At 43.6% G+C, this 15300-nt stretch overlaps 1 protein-coding gene across 7 annotated transcripts in view; it reads left to right on the forward strand.

Moving 5' to 3' along the window:
* The window catches only part of GAPVD1 (GTPase activating protein and VPS9 domains 1), a 108533-nt gene extending 93433 nt beyond the window's left edge, over nt 1–15100 (forward strand). For all 7 annotated transcript variants that reach the window (XM_073021922.1, XM_073021921.1, XM_037994098.2 and 4 more), the window contains 6 exons: nt 271–430; nt 4224–4411; nt 5237–5450; nt 8971–9043; nt 10355–10552; nt 12718–15100. In XM_073021922.1, the coding sequence (XP_072878023.1) occupies nt 271–430; nt 4224–4411; nt 5237–5450; nt 8971–9043; nt 10355–10552; nt 12718–12858 (974 nt within the window). In that variant the 3' untranslated portion in view covers nt 12859–15100. The remainder of the gene's footprint in view (nt 1–270; nt 431–4223; nt 4412–5236; nt 5451–8970; nt 9044–10354; nt 10553–12717) is intronic.
* The last annotated feature ends 200 nt before the right edge of the window (nt 15101–15300 follow it).

A 15300-nucleotide genomic window follows, 5' to 3' on the forward strand; every position in this document is an offset into this window, starting at 1 on the left:
TATGGGTTGCACCATATGAAATTGCCAGTATTCAGCTGTTTAAGCTGTATGGCAATTCCATATGGTTCAACTTAATATGTTTATATTAGTGTCACTTAAGGGCGCTTTGATTACTGATAGTTTATTAAAGTATTTTCTAATTGGGAGTGGCAATACTGCTTAGTTCTAATGATACATGACAAAGCAGAATTGACATCCCAAATGCTGAGAGTTAGCTTAATTAAGCCCATGGAAATTCTCAATAAAAACAGAATCCTTGTTTCTTTTTAGACAATGAAATTGTATGCTTCTTAAAAGTTCAAATAGCTGAAGCAATTAATTTACAAGATAAGAACTTAATGGCTCAACTTCAAGAAACAATGCGCTGCGTGTGCCGTTTTGATAATAGGACTTGTAGGAAACTGCTGGCTTCTATTGCTGAGGACTACAGGTAATACACCCCACCTATTCAGCTTTTAAACCTAGTTGTTAGCTGCAAGTGTTTTCTTTTTGATCCTTATTTCAGAAATGAATCTAGGCTTCCTACAAAGTGCTTGGCTCTATTTTCCTGGATGTAGATTTCTTTGTTAGTCTGTTCTCATGCTGCTGATAAAGACATGCCAGAGACTGGGCAATTTACAAAAGAAAGAGGTTTATTGGACTTACAGTTCCATGTGGCTGGGAGGCCTCACAATCATGGCAGAAGGTGAAAGGCACATCTCACATTGCAGCAGACAAGAGAAGAGAGCTTATGCAGGGAATCCCCCCCCTTTTTTTAAACCATCAGATCTTGTGAGAATTATTCACTATCACGAGAACAGCACAGGAAAGACTTGTCCCCACTGATTCAGTTACCTCCCACTGGGTCCCTCCCACAACACTTGGGAATTCAAGATGAGATTTGGGTGGGGACACAGCCCAACCATGAGCTGCCCCTTGCTTCTCCCAGATCTCATGTCCTCACATTTCAAAACCAATCATGCTTTCCCAGCAGTTTCCCAAAGTCTTAACTCATTTCAGCATTAACTCAAAAGTCCACAATCAGAAGTCTCATCTGAGACAAGGCAAGTCCTTTCTGCCTAAGAATCTGTAAAATCAAAATCAAGTTAGTTACTTCCTAGATACAATGGAGGTACAGGCGTTGGGTAAATACAGCCGTTCCAAATGAGAAAAATTGGCAGAAACAAAGGTATAGGCCCCATCCAAGTCCGAAATCCAGCAGGGCAGTCAAATCTTTAAGCTTCAAAACGAACTCCTTTGACTCCATGTCTCACATCCAGATCACGCTGATGCAAGAGGTGGGTTCCCATGGTCTTTTTTTTTTTTTCTCCCAAAACAGAATTTCGCTCTTGTTGCCCAGGCTGGAGTGCAATGGTGCAATCTTGGCTCACTACAACCTCTGCCTCCTGGGTTCAAGCAATTCCCCTGCCTCAGCCTCCCAAGTAGCTGGGATTACAGGCATGCACCACCATGCCTGGCTAATTTTGTATTTTTTTAATGAAGACGGAGTTTCCCCATGTTAGCCAGGCTGGTCTTGAACTCCTGACCTCAAGTGATCCACCTGCCTCAGCCTCCCAAAGTGCTGGGATTACAGGCATGAGCCACCGCACCCAGCCAGGGTTCCCATGGTCTTAGGCAGCTCCGCTCCTGTGGCTTTGCAGGGTATAGCCACTTTCCCAGCTGCTTTCATGGGCTGGTGTTGAGTCACTGGCTTTTCTAGGTGCATGGTGCAAGCTGTCAGTGGATCTGCCATTCTGAGGTCTGGAAGACAGTGGCCCTCTTCTCACAACTCTAATAGGCAGTGCCTCAGTAGGGACTCTGTGTGGGGGTTCCGACCCCACATTTCCTTTCCATACTGCCCTCGCAGAGGTTCTCCATAAGGACCCTTCCCCTGCAGCAAACTTCTGCCTGGGCATCCAGGTGTTTCCATACATCTTTTGAAAATCTAGGTGGAAGTTCCCAAATCCCAATTCTTGACTTCTGTGTACCCACAGACTCAACACCACATGGAAGCTGCCAAGGCTTAGGGCTTGCACTCTCTGAAGCCACAGCCCAAGCTCTATGTTGGCCCCTTACAGCCATGGCTGGAGTGGCTGGAAGGCAGGGCACCAAGTCCCTAGGCTGCACCAAGTCCCCAGGCCTGGCCCATGAAACCATTTTTCCTCCTAGGCCTCTGGGCCTGTGATGAGAGGGGCTGCCATGAAGACCTCTAACATGCCATGGAGACATTTTCCCCATTGCCTTGGGGATTAATATTCAGCTCCTTATTACTATGCAAATTTCTACAACCAGCTTGAATTTCTTCTCAGAAAATGGGATTTTGTTTTCTATTGCATTGTCAGGCTGCAAAGTTTCTGAACTCTTATGCTCTGCTTCCCTTGTAAAAATGTATGCTGGCAAAGCACAGTGGCTCATGCTTGTAATCCCAGCACTTTGGGAGGCCAAGGCAGGTGGATCCCCCAAGGTCAGGAGTTCGAGACCAGCCTGGCCAACGTGGTGAAACCCTGTCTCTATTAAAAATACAAAAAATTAGTTGGGAGTGGTGGTGGGTGCCTATAATCCTAGCTACTTGGGAGACTGAGACAGGAGAATCGCCTGAACCTGGAAGCAGAGGTTACAGTGAGCTGAGATCATGCCGCTGCACTCCAGGCTGGGCAGCAAGAGTGAAGCTCTGTCTCAAGAAAAAAAAAAAAAAAACAACCCAAAGCCGAATGCCTTTAACAGCACCCAAGTCACCTCTTGAATGCTTTGCTGCTTAGAAATTTCTTCTGCCAGATACTCTAAATCATCCCTCTCAAGTTCAAAGTTCCACAAATCTCTAGGGCAAGGGCAAAATGCCACCAGTCTCTTTGCTAAGACATAACAAGTCACCTTTGCTCCAGTTCCCAACAAGTTCCTCATCTCCACCTCAGCCTGGACCTTATTGTTCATACCAGTGTGAACATTTTCATCAAAGCCATTCAACACATCTCTAGGAAATTCCAAACTTGCCCACATTTTCCTATCTTCTTCTGAGCCCTCCAAACTGTTCCAACCTCTGCCTGTTAACCAGTTCCAAAGCTGCTTTCACATTTTCGGTTGTCTTTTTAGCAGTACCCCATTCTCGGTCCCAATTTACTGTATTTGTTTGTTCTCATGCTGCTGATAAAACATACCTGAGACTGGGCAATTTAACAAAAAAAGAGGTTTAACTGGACTTAACAGTTCCATGTGGCTGGGGAGGCCTCACAATTATGGCGGAAGGTGAAAGGCACATTTCACATGGCAGCAGACAAGAGAAGAGAGCTTGTGCAGGGAAATTCCCCTTTTTAAAACAGTCAGATCTCTTGAGACTTACTGTCACGAGAACAGCCCAGGAAAGACCTGCCTCTATGTTTCAGTTACCTCCCACTGGGTCCCTCCCACAACACGTGGGAATTCAAGATGAGATTTGGGTGGGGACACAGCCAAACCATATCAATTTCTAAGCAACATATTTGGATATTTAGTGTGGAAATGTAGTTATAAATGAGCAGTTCCAAATAGAAGAGTGCAGTTTATTTCAGCTTTGCACAAAAGCAGGTAGAGAGATATGCCTATATTATGAGGCCAGGACAACTAGAATATCACATTTCTTTTTTTAGTGGTGATAGGGAAGACTACTTTTCTGGACCAGAGAAGCAGAAGTAAGTAGCCTTAGGAATTGCTGTGCTTTTTCTGCTGCCAGTCGCCTGCTCATGATTATGGAGAAAAATGTAACTGAGATGCTTAGGTAGTGAGCAGGCTTCAAGGCTTAGGGAATGGGCACTCTGGTGATTGTTACATTTAGACTATAAGCAAGTAATTGGTGGGGGATGTTTGTAACCTAGTGACATATAACCTGTATTTGTTGTTATTTTTAGTCATCTGTAGCTGTCAATTTCCTATTAAGTATGAGGTCCTATAACTCCAGTATAAAATACACCAAGTATGCACAGGGGCTTAGTAACGTTTAATGAGTTAGCTAACTGAGTCTTCAGCCTCATAGATCCTCCCAGACAAAATGCAAAATGGGTCTGTTCTTCAGCTGGCACCATGATCAGTCTCTACCATGTCTGCAGCCTGACAGGCTACTTTGTATATGTGCTACTGAAGAAAGCACAGACATGCTACTTTGTAAAACCAGTCTGTGCAGTGATTTTATAAAGAAAAGTTAGGACCCTTATTCTTCAAAGAAAGTATGCACTGAATATATCTGATGTCATGCAAAGTATTTTTCCTTTTAGAAAAAGAGCCCCATATATTGCTTATCTCACTCGTTGTCGACAAGGACTACAGACCACACAGGCTCACCTGGAAAGGCTATTGCAAAGGGTTTTGCGAGACAAAGAAGTGGCCAATCGATACTTTACCACCGTCTGTGTGAGATTACTGCTTGAGAGCAAAGAGAAGAAGATCAGGGAATTCATTCAAGGTAACTCAATACCTTTAGTTTAAGCATCTCTTCACCTGTCATACGGTTGGGAAGATTGGGAAATACTGTTTTGTTTTGCTAGTTTGTTCAAGTATCTGCATGCCTTAAATACTCAGTTATTTTATGGAGTCTTAATAAATTAAACTTTGATGTCAAACCAATAAATTGCATTTTTCTCCTGTATTGAATATCTGTAGTTTACTTTTTAAATTGGGGACATTGGTAAATTTTGGGTCTATACGAATTCTCTCATTTAAAAAAAAAAAAAATGCATTTTTTTTAGGAACTTTTTTTTTTTTTTTTTTTTTTGGAGACAGAGTCTTGCTCTGTCACCAGGTTGGAGTGCAGTGGCGTGATCTCGGCTCTCTGCAACCTCCGACTCCCTGGTTCAAGGGATTCTCCTACCTCAGCCTCCCAAGTAGCTGGGATTACAGGCATGCGCCACCACGCCCAGCTAATTTTTGTATTTTTAGTTGAGATGGGGTTTCACTGTGTTGGCCAGAATGGTCTCAATCTCCTGACCTCATGATCCGCCCACCTCGGCTTCCCAAAGTGCTGGAATTACAGGTGTGAGTCACTGTGCCCAGCCTAGAAACGTATTTTTATAACAGATTCCTTGCACTTAAACTTTCACATATTCCTTACTTTTTCTCCTGATTTAATTATATGGCCACATATTGTCCTAAAATAAACCACACTGAAACACTTTTGACTTTAAGATCATGGTGTCTGCATAGCTAGTGATAAAAATTATTTCTGTGATTTCCTTTTTAAAATTAGATAGTTTTTATTAAAGTATTTAAAAATTATTATTTTGCTTTGGAGACTTTCAGAAACTCACCGCAGCTGATGATAAAACTGCTCAGGTAGAAGATTTTCTGCAGTTTCTTTATGGTGCAATGGCCCAGGATGTCATATGGCAAAACGCAAGTGAAGAACAGCTTCAAGATGCACAGCTGGCCATTGAGCGAAGCGTGATGAACCGGATTTTCAAGCTCGCCTTCTACCCTAATCAGGATGGGGACATACTTCGTGACCAGTGAGTACTTATATGTTGAGTGCCTATGTGGGACTACATAGGGATCTACCAGGTAGCCCGTATTTTAGGCAAGCTATATGTGTAACTTAGTATCTGATTGTAAAAGGAAATGCATTGGCTACCATTTTTCACCTGTCAGAGTTACATGATCACAAAGAATGATAATACCCAGTTTTCAGGGAAGTAGGCAGTCAAGCTGGAAGGGGTAGAAATTGGTGTACCCTCTTTGGAAAGCACTGCTGTTTACTCTGCCTTAACTAATCTTCCCTTCCTTCTTGTGATTAAGTCTTACTTAGCCTTCAGGTCTTGACTTAAGTATCATTTCCGTGATGAAGCCTCTCCTGACTAGGTTACATCCTTTTAGGGCTGTCTCAGGCCTCAGTGCCTTTCTTTAGCACTTGCCACAGTTGCCATTTGACATCTGTTTGAGTCATGGTTTCTGAACCCAGCACTACTGACATTGAGGGCCAGATTGTTGATGATGTGGGAGGCTGTCCTGTGCATTATAGGATCTTTAGCAGCATCCCTGGCCTCTACACACTAGGTGCCAGTAATACCCCACCAATCGTGACAACCAAATGTCTCCAGACATTCCCAAATGTCCCTTACGGGGCAAAATTCTCCCCTGTTCTTTTTTTTCTTTTGAGACAGGGTCTTGCCCTGTCACCCAGGCTGGAGTGCAGTGGCACGATCACAGCTCACTGAAGCCTCAACCTCCCGGACTCCTGTGACAAGTGATCCTCCTACCTTGGCCTCCCAAATCGCTGGTACTATAGGTGCACACCATGACACCTGGCTGATTTTGTTTATATTTATTTAGTTATTTAGATGGAGTGTCACTCTGTCGCCTAGGCTGGAGTGCAGTGGCGTGATCTCAGCTCACTGCAACCTCTGCCTCCTGGGTTCAAGCGATTCTTCTGCCTCAGCCTCCTGAGTAGCTGGGACTACAGGCATGCGCCACCATGCCCCGCTAATTTTTTGTGTGTTTTTAGTAGAGATGGAGTTTCACCATGTTGGCCAGGCTGGTCTTGAACTTCTGACCTCAGATGATCTGCCCATCTTGGCCTCCCAAAGTGCTGAGATTACAGGCATGAGCCACTGCGCCCAACCTTGTTTATTTTTTGTAGCGACAAGGTCTCGCTGTGCTGCCCGTGTTGGTCTCAAACTGCTAGACTCAAGCGATCCTCCTGCTTCAACCTCCCAAAGTGCAGGAATAAGAGCTGGGATTACAAGGCATGAGCCACCATGCCTGGCCCTCTCCCCTGTTCTTAATCACTGGTTTGTGTGATCGTTTAATGAATGTTCTCTCTACACTGGCTTGTTCCCTCTGCGAGACCAGGAAATAATGCTTTTATTAACCACTCTAATAGCACCAGGCACAGTACTTGGCCTCTAATATATGCTTGTTATATATTTATTAAGAATGAACAGTTGGTCGGGCATCGTGGCTCGCACCTGTAATCCCAGCACTTTGGGAGGCTGGGGCGGGTGGATCACCTGAGGTCAAGAGTTCGAAACCAGCCTGGCCAACATGGTGAAAGCCCGTCTCTACTAAAAATACAAAAATTAGCTGGGCATGGTGGCATGCATCTATAGTCCCAGCTGCTCAGGAGGCTGAGGAGGGAGGATTGCTTGACCCAAGAGGCGGAGGTTGCAGTGAGCTGAGATCGCACCACTGCACTCCAGCCTAGGCGACAGAGTGAGACTCTGTCTAAAAAAAGAAAGAGAGAAAGAATGAACAGTTAAGTATTTGAATACCAAAAAGTGCCTGGAATTATATGGCTTATAAGTTATATCTCAATAAAGCTGTTTAAAAATACTAATCCTGGCCGGGCACAATGGCTCATGCCTGTAATCCCAGTGCTTTGGGAGGCTGAGGCAGGTGGATCACCTGAGAGTCAGGAGTTGGAGACCAACCTGGCCAGCAAGCTGAAACCGTGTCTCTACTAAAAATACAAAAATTAGCCAGGCATGGTGGCTCACACCTGTCATGCCAGCTACTCGGGAGGTTGAGGCAGGAGGACCGCTGGAACCCGGGAGGCAGAGGTTGTGGTGAGCCGAGATCACACCATGCACTCCATCCTGGACAACAGAGCGAGGCTCCATCTTTAAAAAAAAAAAAAAAAATTAATCTTGGAAAAAATTAACCTGGAATAGTAATACTAGTTATTTCTGGGTAGTGAGACTAGGAAATATTTTGCAGTTTTTATTTTTCCTCGTCTGTATATTCTCTCTTTTTTTGACAGTCTCCCTGTGTCACCCAGGCTGGAGTGCAATGGCGCGATCTCAGCTCACTGAAACCTCTGCCTCCCGTGTTCAAGCAGTTCTCCTGCCTCAGCCTCCTGAGTAGCTGGCATTGCAGGCACATGGCACCATGCCCAGCTATTTTTGTATTTTTAGTAGAGATGGGTTTTCACCATGTTGTCCAGGCTGGTCTCAAACTCCTGACCTCAAGTGATCTGCCCACCTTGGCCTCCTAAAGTGCAGGGGTTACAGGCATGAGCCACCGTGCCCAGCCTTCTGTGTTTTCTTGAGCACTGCTTCACAACTCTGTTTCTGACCTCAAGCATGTTAAAGTTGTTACCATGCTTCTTAACAGTGACAGTGGCTTGCTGGGCCTGACTCCCAGGGGTCCGTGTAATAGGATCCTTGGGGTGTGGGTTATGTTTGTATGAAATATTTTTCATGGAGATTTTCAGATGTTGCATAGATATTTGAGAAAATTGACTTTCCTGTGAAATGGGTTAGGATCCTTCCAACCTGCCGTCCTCATTTGTTCATGGTCTCAGAGTGTTTGGCCCACCCCAGACTTCTATGCTTAATATGCCAGATGGGACCTGTTTTCTCTCCAGAGCACCAGTTTTTGCCTTTAGGCATAGGATAAGGAATGGGGACATTCAAACCATATTGACTACAGACAGCAACTTTGAAGGAGGTTGTTTTTCGCCACCCTCCATGACATTTCTGCGGGGTTTATAGCATATGAAAAGCCAACAGAGGAACTGGAAAGAACACTAGCAGCCAGGAAGCTGGGTTCAGCCCCTGCTACTGACACCTGTGTAGCTCAGGCAAGCCTTTTCCCTTTTTAAGCCTACTTCTCTTCATCTACAAAGTGAAAGGTTTGGTGAATGGTAGAGGCCCTTCTCCATGTAATTAATAACTTTGGTTTCTGGCTTTTGATCCTTCTACTTCCTCTCACTTTTTTATCCCCCCTCACCTTCTTTTCCTCTACTTTACAAAATTATGTGTCCAAGCAGCTCCTACTAAGGGCTCTTCTCCTTTCTCCCTTGCAGTGCTGTCTGGTCCAGAGAGGAAAGACTCCCTCCCTTCCCTGCATCCCCTTGGCTCACTCAGCGTTTCTGAGCAGATTGGAAAGAATACTTATCTAAGAGGCTCAACTCTAATCCATAGCTAGCAATAAGTCAACATGTTTCAAATGTTTTGTAAAAATCAGTGATGACTATTTGTGTACCGTATTTTCTGAAATGAATATTTACATGTGTATTTTGGGGGTTTTCAGGGTTCTTCATGAACATATCCAGAGATTATCTAAAGTAGTGACTGCAAATCACAGAGCTCTTCAGATACCAGAGGTAATGCAGGTTTATATAGCATGGGTAATGTTAACTAAATGCTGCGTTGTAATGTTACCACATTTTCAAGGAACTGAAATATGATAAAATATAAAACATCATTTTCACTCTATGTAATTCAGTCTAACTTCAGAGTTCCTGAAGATGCTTTCAGGGATTAAAATTCCCTGGTATGAAATAGTAGAAAACCAGTTGGGAGGAGCCCTTCCTTGATGCCACTTCTCAAGCTAGCCCTGCTGTCGGGGGCAGTACCTCTCCATCAGTGCTTTTATAGTCAGGTTTCTGCAGAAATGTTTTGAAGAAGCGGGAGGCTGGTAGCACCCCAAAGAGTGAGATATGCTGTCTCAGGAGAGGTCATTGAGTCTGCATGTGATCTCAGATTACCTTTAGCATTTTTACCTGTCCTACATCTCTTAGAAAATAAGAAAACATGAAAATTTCAGGTATTTGAGGTTTCTGGTTGTTTTTGTTACAACCTCCACTGATGAGACGTTAATTAGCATACAATTTTAAATTGTTTTTGGTTTTTTGAATCTGTTATTTCCAGGATTACTGCAACAATGGTACATATTTTTTAATCTCTTTTTTTTGAGAGAGAGGCTCGCTCTGTCGCCTAGGCTGGAGTGCAATGGCGCGATCTTGGCTCACTGCAACCTCCACTTCCCGGGTTCAAGCAGTTCTCTGCCTCAGCCTCCCGAGTAGCTAGGACTACAGGCATGTGCCACCACACCCAGCTAATTTTTTTGTATTTTTAGTAGAGAGGTGTTTCAGTATCTTAGCCAGGCTGGTCTTGAACTCCTGACCTCGTGATCCACCCGCCTCAGCCTCCCGAACTGCTGGGATTACAGGCGTAAGCCACCGCGCCCGGCCTTAAATTAACCTCTTTTCTCACACGTGATAAATCTAGTTCCTGTGTAGAGCCAGTTTAAGCTAGTTTTAACGGAAAGTCCTCTTTTAGTAGTTTGCACTTCTGGAATCAGCTACTAAATGTAGAGAAGTTCCATTCCAGCTATTTAAGAAGGAGAATGGTTTGAAATTTTGTGAATTCTAGCTTCTGTGCTGTTGAATGCCATTTTTCTATTAATGGATATCTGGTTTGCTCTATTTTAAAATGCAAAGCAACTTATTTAAAAGTTTTAAAGTTATGCTTCAATCTTTGGTGAAGGGGAAGGGGGCCTGCAATATGGTTTTACCAAAGAGAGGAAAAAGCAACCACATTACCCTCTGCCTCCTGACACGGAGGTTGCGGTGGTCACTGCCTGGGGTTGCCACTGGATTCAGAATCTGTATATTGTCTATGGTCTCACTTAGGTTTATCTTCGAGAAGCACCATGGCCATCTGCACAATCAGAAATCAGGACAATAAGTGCTTATAAAACCCCCCGGGACAAAGTGCAGTGCATCCTGAGAATGTGCTCTACGATTATGAACCTCCTGAGCCTGGCCAATGAGGACTCTGTCCCTGGAGCAGATGACTTTGTTCCTGTGTTGGTGTTTGTGTTGATAAAGGTGGGCCCCTTACTACTATCAGTTAAGGAGTTATGTGGCATTCTGAGCAGGTGGCACAGGGCTTCACACAACGGTGGAGATCTTGGCTCTTTTCCAAGTCACAAGCTCTGGGTTACTCAGAAAGAAAGTGCCTACTGTCAAGATTTGTTCTTTTGAGACAGAATCTCACTCTGTCGCCCAGGCTGGAGTGCAGTAGTGTGATCTCAGCCCACTGCAACCTCCATCTCTTGGGTTCAAGTGATTCTTGTGCCTCAGCTACCCAGATAGCTGGGATTACAGGCGTGTGTCACCACGCCCAGCGAATTTTTTTGCATTTTTACTAGAGACGGGGTTTCGCCATGTTGGCCAAGCTGGTCTCGTGGTCTCGAGCTGGCCTCAAGTGATTCGCCTCCTTCAGCCTCCTGAAGTGTTGGGATTACAGACATGAGCCTCCGCGCCCGGCCAAGATTTGTTCTTACCTTAGGGTTTTCAAAAGAAAGGATGGGAAGACTGGATTCCTAGATGAACATTTTCAGCTTTTAAAGCAGTGCCTGGGTCGGGTGCGGTGGCTCACACTTTTGTAATCCCAGCAGTTTGGGAGGCCGAGGTGAGTGGATCACGAGGTCAGGAATTCAAGACCAGCCTGGCCAAGGTGGTGAAACCCCATCTCTACTAAAAATACAAAAATTACAGGCTCCTGTAATCCCAGCTACTCAGGAGGTTGAGTGCAGTGAGCCGAGATCACACTGCTGCACTCTAGCCTGGGCGACAGAGTGAGACTCCGTCTCAAAAAAAAAAAAAAAAAAAAGCAGTGCCTGAAGTTCTTGGTCGAGGCTCAGTATATAATTATTGAATGAATGGATGAGGGCAGGTTCTTTTTGTTATGCTTTTACCATCTTCTTTCATACGGAATTCCTTGCAGTACTTGTTATATAGGCTACCACATTTACCAATCGTCTCTCCTCTTTCAGCTTCTTATTTTGTAATTGTAGTATGAAAGTACTGACATCTGTCGTTCTTGTTGACTTTAAAATTATAGTTTCATCATTTATTTATTTATTTTTTTGAGGCGGAGTCTTGCTCTGTCGCCCAGGCTGGAGTGCAGTGGCCAGATCTTGGCTCACTGCAAGCTCCGCCTCCCAGGTTTACGCCATTCTCCTGCCTCAATCTCCCGAGTAGCTGGGACTACAGGCGCCCGCCATCTCGCCTGGCTAGTTTTTTTTGTATTTTTTTAGTAGAGACGGGGTTTCACCATGTTAGCCAGGATGGTCTCGATCTCCTGACCTCGTGATCCACCCGTCTCGGCCTCCCAAAGTGCTGGGATTACAGGCTTGAGCCACCATGCCCGGCCCAGTTTCATCATTTAAATGGTTTATTTTGAACATTTTGAGGGTGACCATGTAGTTTGGGTGCATACAGCCACTCAGTGATCATATCACCTGTGTGTTCCAGTCAGCTCAGCCCAGCCGTTGCTCTCTAAAGTGTGTGTGATGTATGTCCTACTATTTCTTAGCATTGTGATATTTCTACAACCTGAACTCAGCTTGGAGGGAGAAACCCGTGGGATTGGCTGTCACAGCTCCTCCTGTTGGCCATCGCTCTTCTGGCTTCCACACGTAGTAAATCTAGTTCCTGTGGAGAGCCAGTTGAAGCTAGTTTTAAGGAAAAGGCCCTAGCTCTTCCTCTTAACCGTTTAACAGCCTGTGCCCTTTCTCACCACACGAAGAAGGTAAAAAAAATTCAGAAGATATCCTCTGTTACCTCTGGCAACAGAGGGCATGCCATCTTTTTTAGTTTTTTCTGTCTCAGCTTATTCTACCTGGACTTACCAGATATAATTCAATTTGCTTACAGTATTTATTTTGGTATCTAACATTCTGAAATCCTGGGATGTGAGTAAGACCACAGAGATTAGTTCAGCCCTCTTAGAAACCAGTGAGGTTAAGGACTTGCAAGGATAGAAACCTCTAGATAGATTAGCTGAGATTAGAACCTGGGTTGCCTTTCCAACATATTATTGTTACTCATGGAAACTAGGGTTTAAAGATTACTTCCAAAAAATAACTTTGGGGTTGTTTTCAAAAGGATTGGTATGTCTTTCATAGAAGAACATTTGAAGAACACTTAAATGATTTTGGCAGAGCTTTGACATCTGAGTAATTGACTTTCATTTTTTACTTCTCTAGGCAAATCCACCCTGTTTGCTGTCTACTGTGCAGTATATCAGTAGCTTTTATGCTAGCTGTCTGTCTGGAGAGGAGTCCTATTGGTGGATGCAGTTCACAGCAGCAGTAGAATTCATTAAAACCATCGATGACCGAAAGTGACCAAGACCAAGGCCCACCAAGGCAGCAGACTGTTAATCAAACAAACAGATCTCTAAGAAGGCGCATCAGCTGCTTTGAAGGCTGAAGATTGTTTTTGTATAATATTGTACAGCTTCAGGCATTTTAAAGCAGATCTTTACTAAACAGGTTAATGAGCTAACAAGCAGGTTCTCTTTGGGCTCTTTCCTTTCTGAGTTGCATATTCTATTTTCTTGTCCCCAAGTAGAGACTAGTACTACAAAAAGGGACCACATTTTTCAGGTATTTCTAAATATTAAAAAACAGAACAAAAATCTCTTAGAAAATTTCTAGACCTCCATTCTTGGATACCCTTTCTTTCCTTTTATTTTAAAAAAGAACAGTACCCCTCTTTTAAAATGCTGTCTTATATTAATGTGCATCTAATGGAAAGAAGATACAAGTTGCACTGAGGATTATAATAGTGGTACATTAGTGGCATTATCTATAAATACACTCACCTAAATTGAAAAGCTAAGAAGGAAATGTAAATATAATATATATTTATATTTGATGTAATATGGACATCTGCAGATTCTAATAAACAAGGACTATTGCTGATAGTAGGCTGTGACATACTGTCTTGTGAAATGGTTTCCTTGACAAGATTTAAGCTGAGCTTAAAAGCAAAAAACAAAAAGTACACAGAAATATTTATTAAAATGTAATACAGTTTATTGGACTTTCTAAGTATGGCGTTTGATGGACAGGGCTGTCTTTAATGAGTGTGAAAGTTACTAAGTCACTTAGACATCTCACCGTGGAAGTTTGTGAGCCTGCATTAGGAGATATAGACTGATTACCATACACAGCGTAAAAAGGAACAGTGGATAGCTCATACTTTATGGTGGTTCTTCTCCTCCGAAATAATACACTGCAGAAATCCCAGACAGAGCTCCTTACAAACCTTTAATTGTAATATATTTTTGATGATTATTCACATTGAATGCACAGACCAAGAATTCAGTGAATGTCATTTTTTAAAAAACTAATTTGTATTGTCTGCTCTAGTGATACAAGTTTTACTAGTGATAAACTATTTTAATCAACCATACTATTCTTACGGAAAAAAATACCTATTTTGGCAGGTTTCTGTGCCTTTATTTCCCTCTTCTGAAAAAAAGTCTGTGTTTTCATAGTTTGGTTTGCATTGTATATCAATAATTAATCAGGAATGGTTTTTGGCGCCTGAAAAATTGGCCAAGGAGGCACACCAAAGCTTCAAGCACAAGTCTTGTACGTGGGCCATCACTGTCTGGTTTCACTTTGTGTGTTTCCTAAACACATTTAGCTGCTTTTATAACAAACTCAGTCCCATACTTGAGTCCCTTGTTGGGAGCATTTCCAGGCATCTTTTAAGGAAACTGTGACAAACAGCCTTGGGCAGATGAATACGGAGGCTGTCTGCTGTCCGTCTCTTGAGATCTTTGTGTCTGGGAATGCCTAAAGATTTTATTTTATTTTTCTTTGTTTTTATTTTATTTTTCGAGACAGTCTCATCCTGTCGCCCAGGCTGGAGTGCAGTGGTGCGATCTTGGCCCACTGCAACCTCCACCTCCCGGTTCAAGTGATTCCCCTGCCTCAGCCTCTCAAGTAGCTGGAACTATAGGCGCGCACCACCACGCCCAGCTAATTTTTGTATTTTTAGTAGAAACGAGGTTTCACTATGTTGGCCAGTATGGTCTCGATCTCCTGACCTCATGATCCACCCGCCTTTGCCTCCCAAAGTGCTGGGATTACAGGCATGAGCCACCGCACCCAGCCAGAAACTAGATTTTCTTTATGTCTCCACCCCTTCTTATTCATTTACTTTACAATACCAAAATAAATTGCATAGGAGTGTGGGATGTGGTTTCTGCCTTCTAGAGAGAGATCAGAATTAAACTAGTACTACGAAATGTCCTTTTGAATGTTAGATCAAGAAATCCACATACAGAGTCGTGAGCTTCATGGGCTGTAACTGCCAAACTTGCCCTGTGTTAGAAGTTAAATCCCATCGTAAATACATCACGAGGCCAGCTGTGTGATCTGAGACCTAGATGGGAGTTCATTTACTTCAGCCTTTGATTCAGTAAATGTTAAGCAGAAGGCTTCAAATGGTTGAAATTCATTGTTACAGAATTTTACTCATAAACCAATGAGAGATTTTTTTTTCTCCACAATGGTTGCTAAGTCTATTCCATGTTAACACTGTGGAAATAAATATGAAGATGTGGACACTGCATTGGGGCTCTTTTCTGTGGAAGAGAAGGTGGTGGGATTGGGGTGAAGGGCTACACTGGAGGCAGGAGATAGGGCTCTGCCTTGTTGGAGCCAGGGCTGAGGATAGACCCCCCGAGATTTGGCATCTGTGACACCTCTAAAACAGGTTCGGGTCCTCATGACTCTGTAGCTGGCAGAGGAGCACAGCACAGCTGTTGCAGG

The sequence above is a fragment of the Chlorocebus sabaeus genome, chromosome 12 (assembly GCF_047675955.1).
Source record: "Chlorocebus sabaeus isolate Y175 chromosome 12, mChlSab1.0.hap1, whole genome shotgun sequence".
NCBI classification, from domain to species: domain Eukaryota; kingdom Metazoa; phylum Chordata; class Mammalia; order Primates; family Cercopithecidae; genus Chlorocebus; species Chlorocebus sabaeus.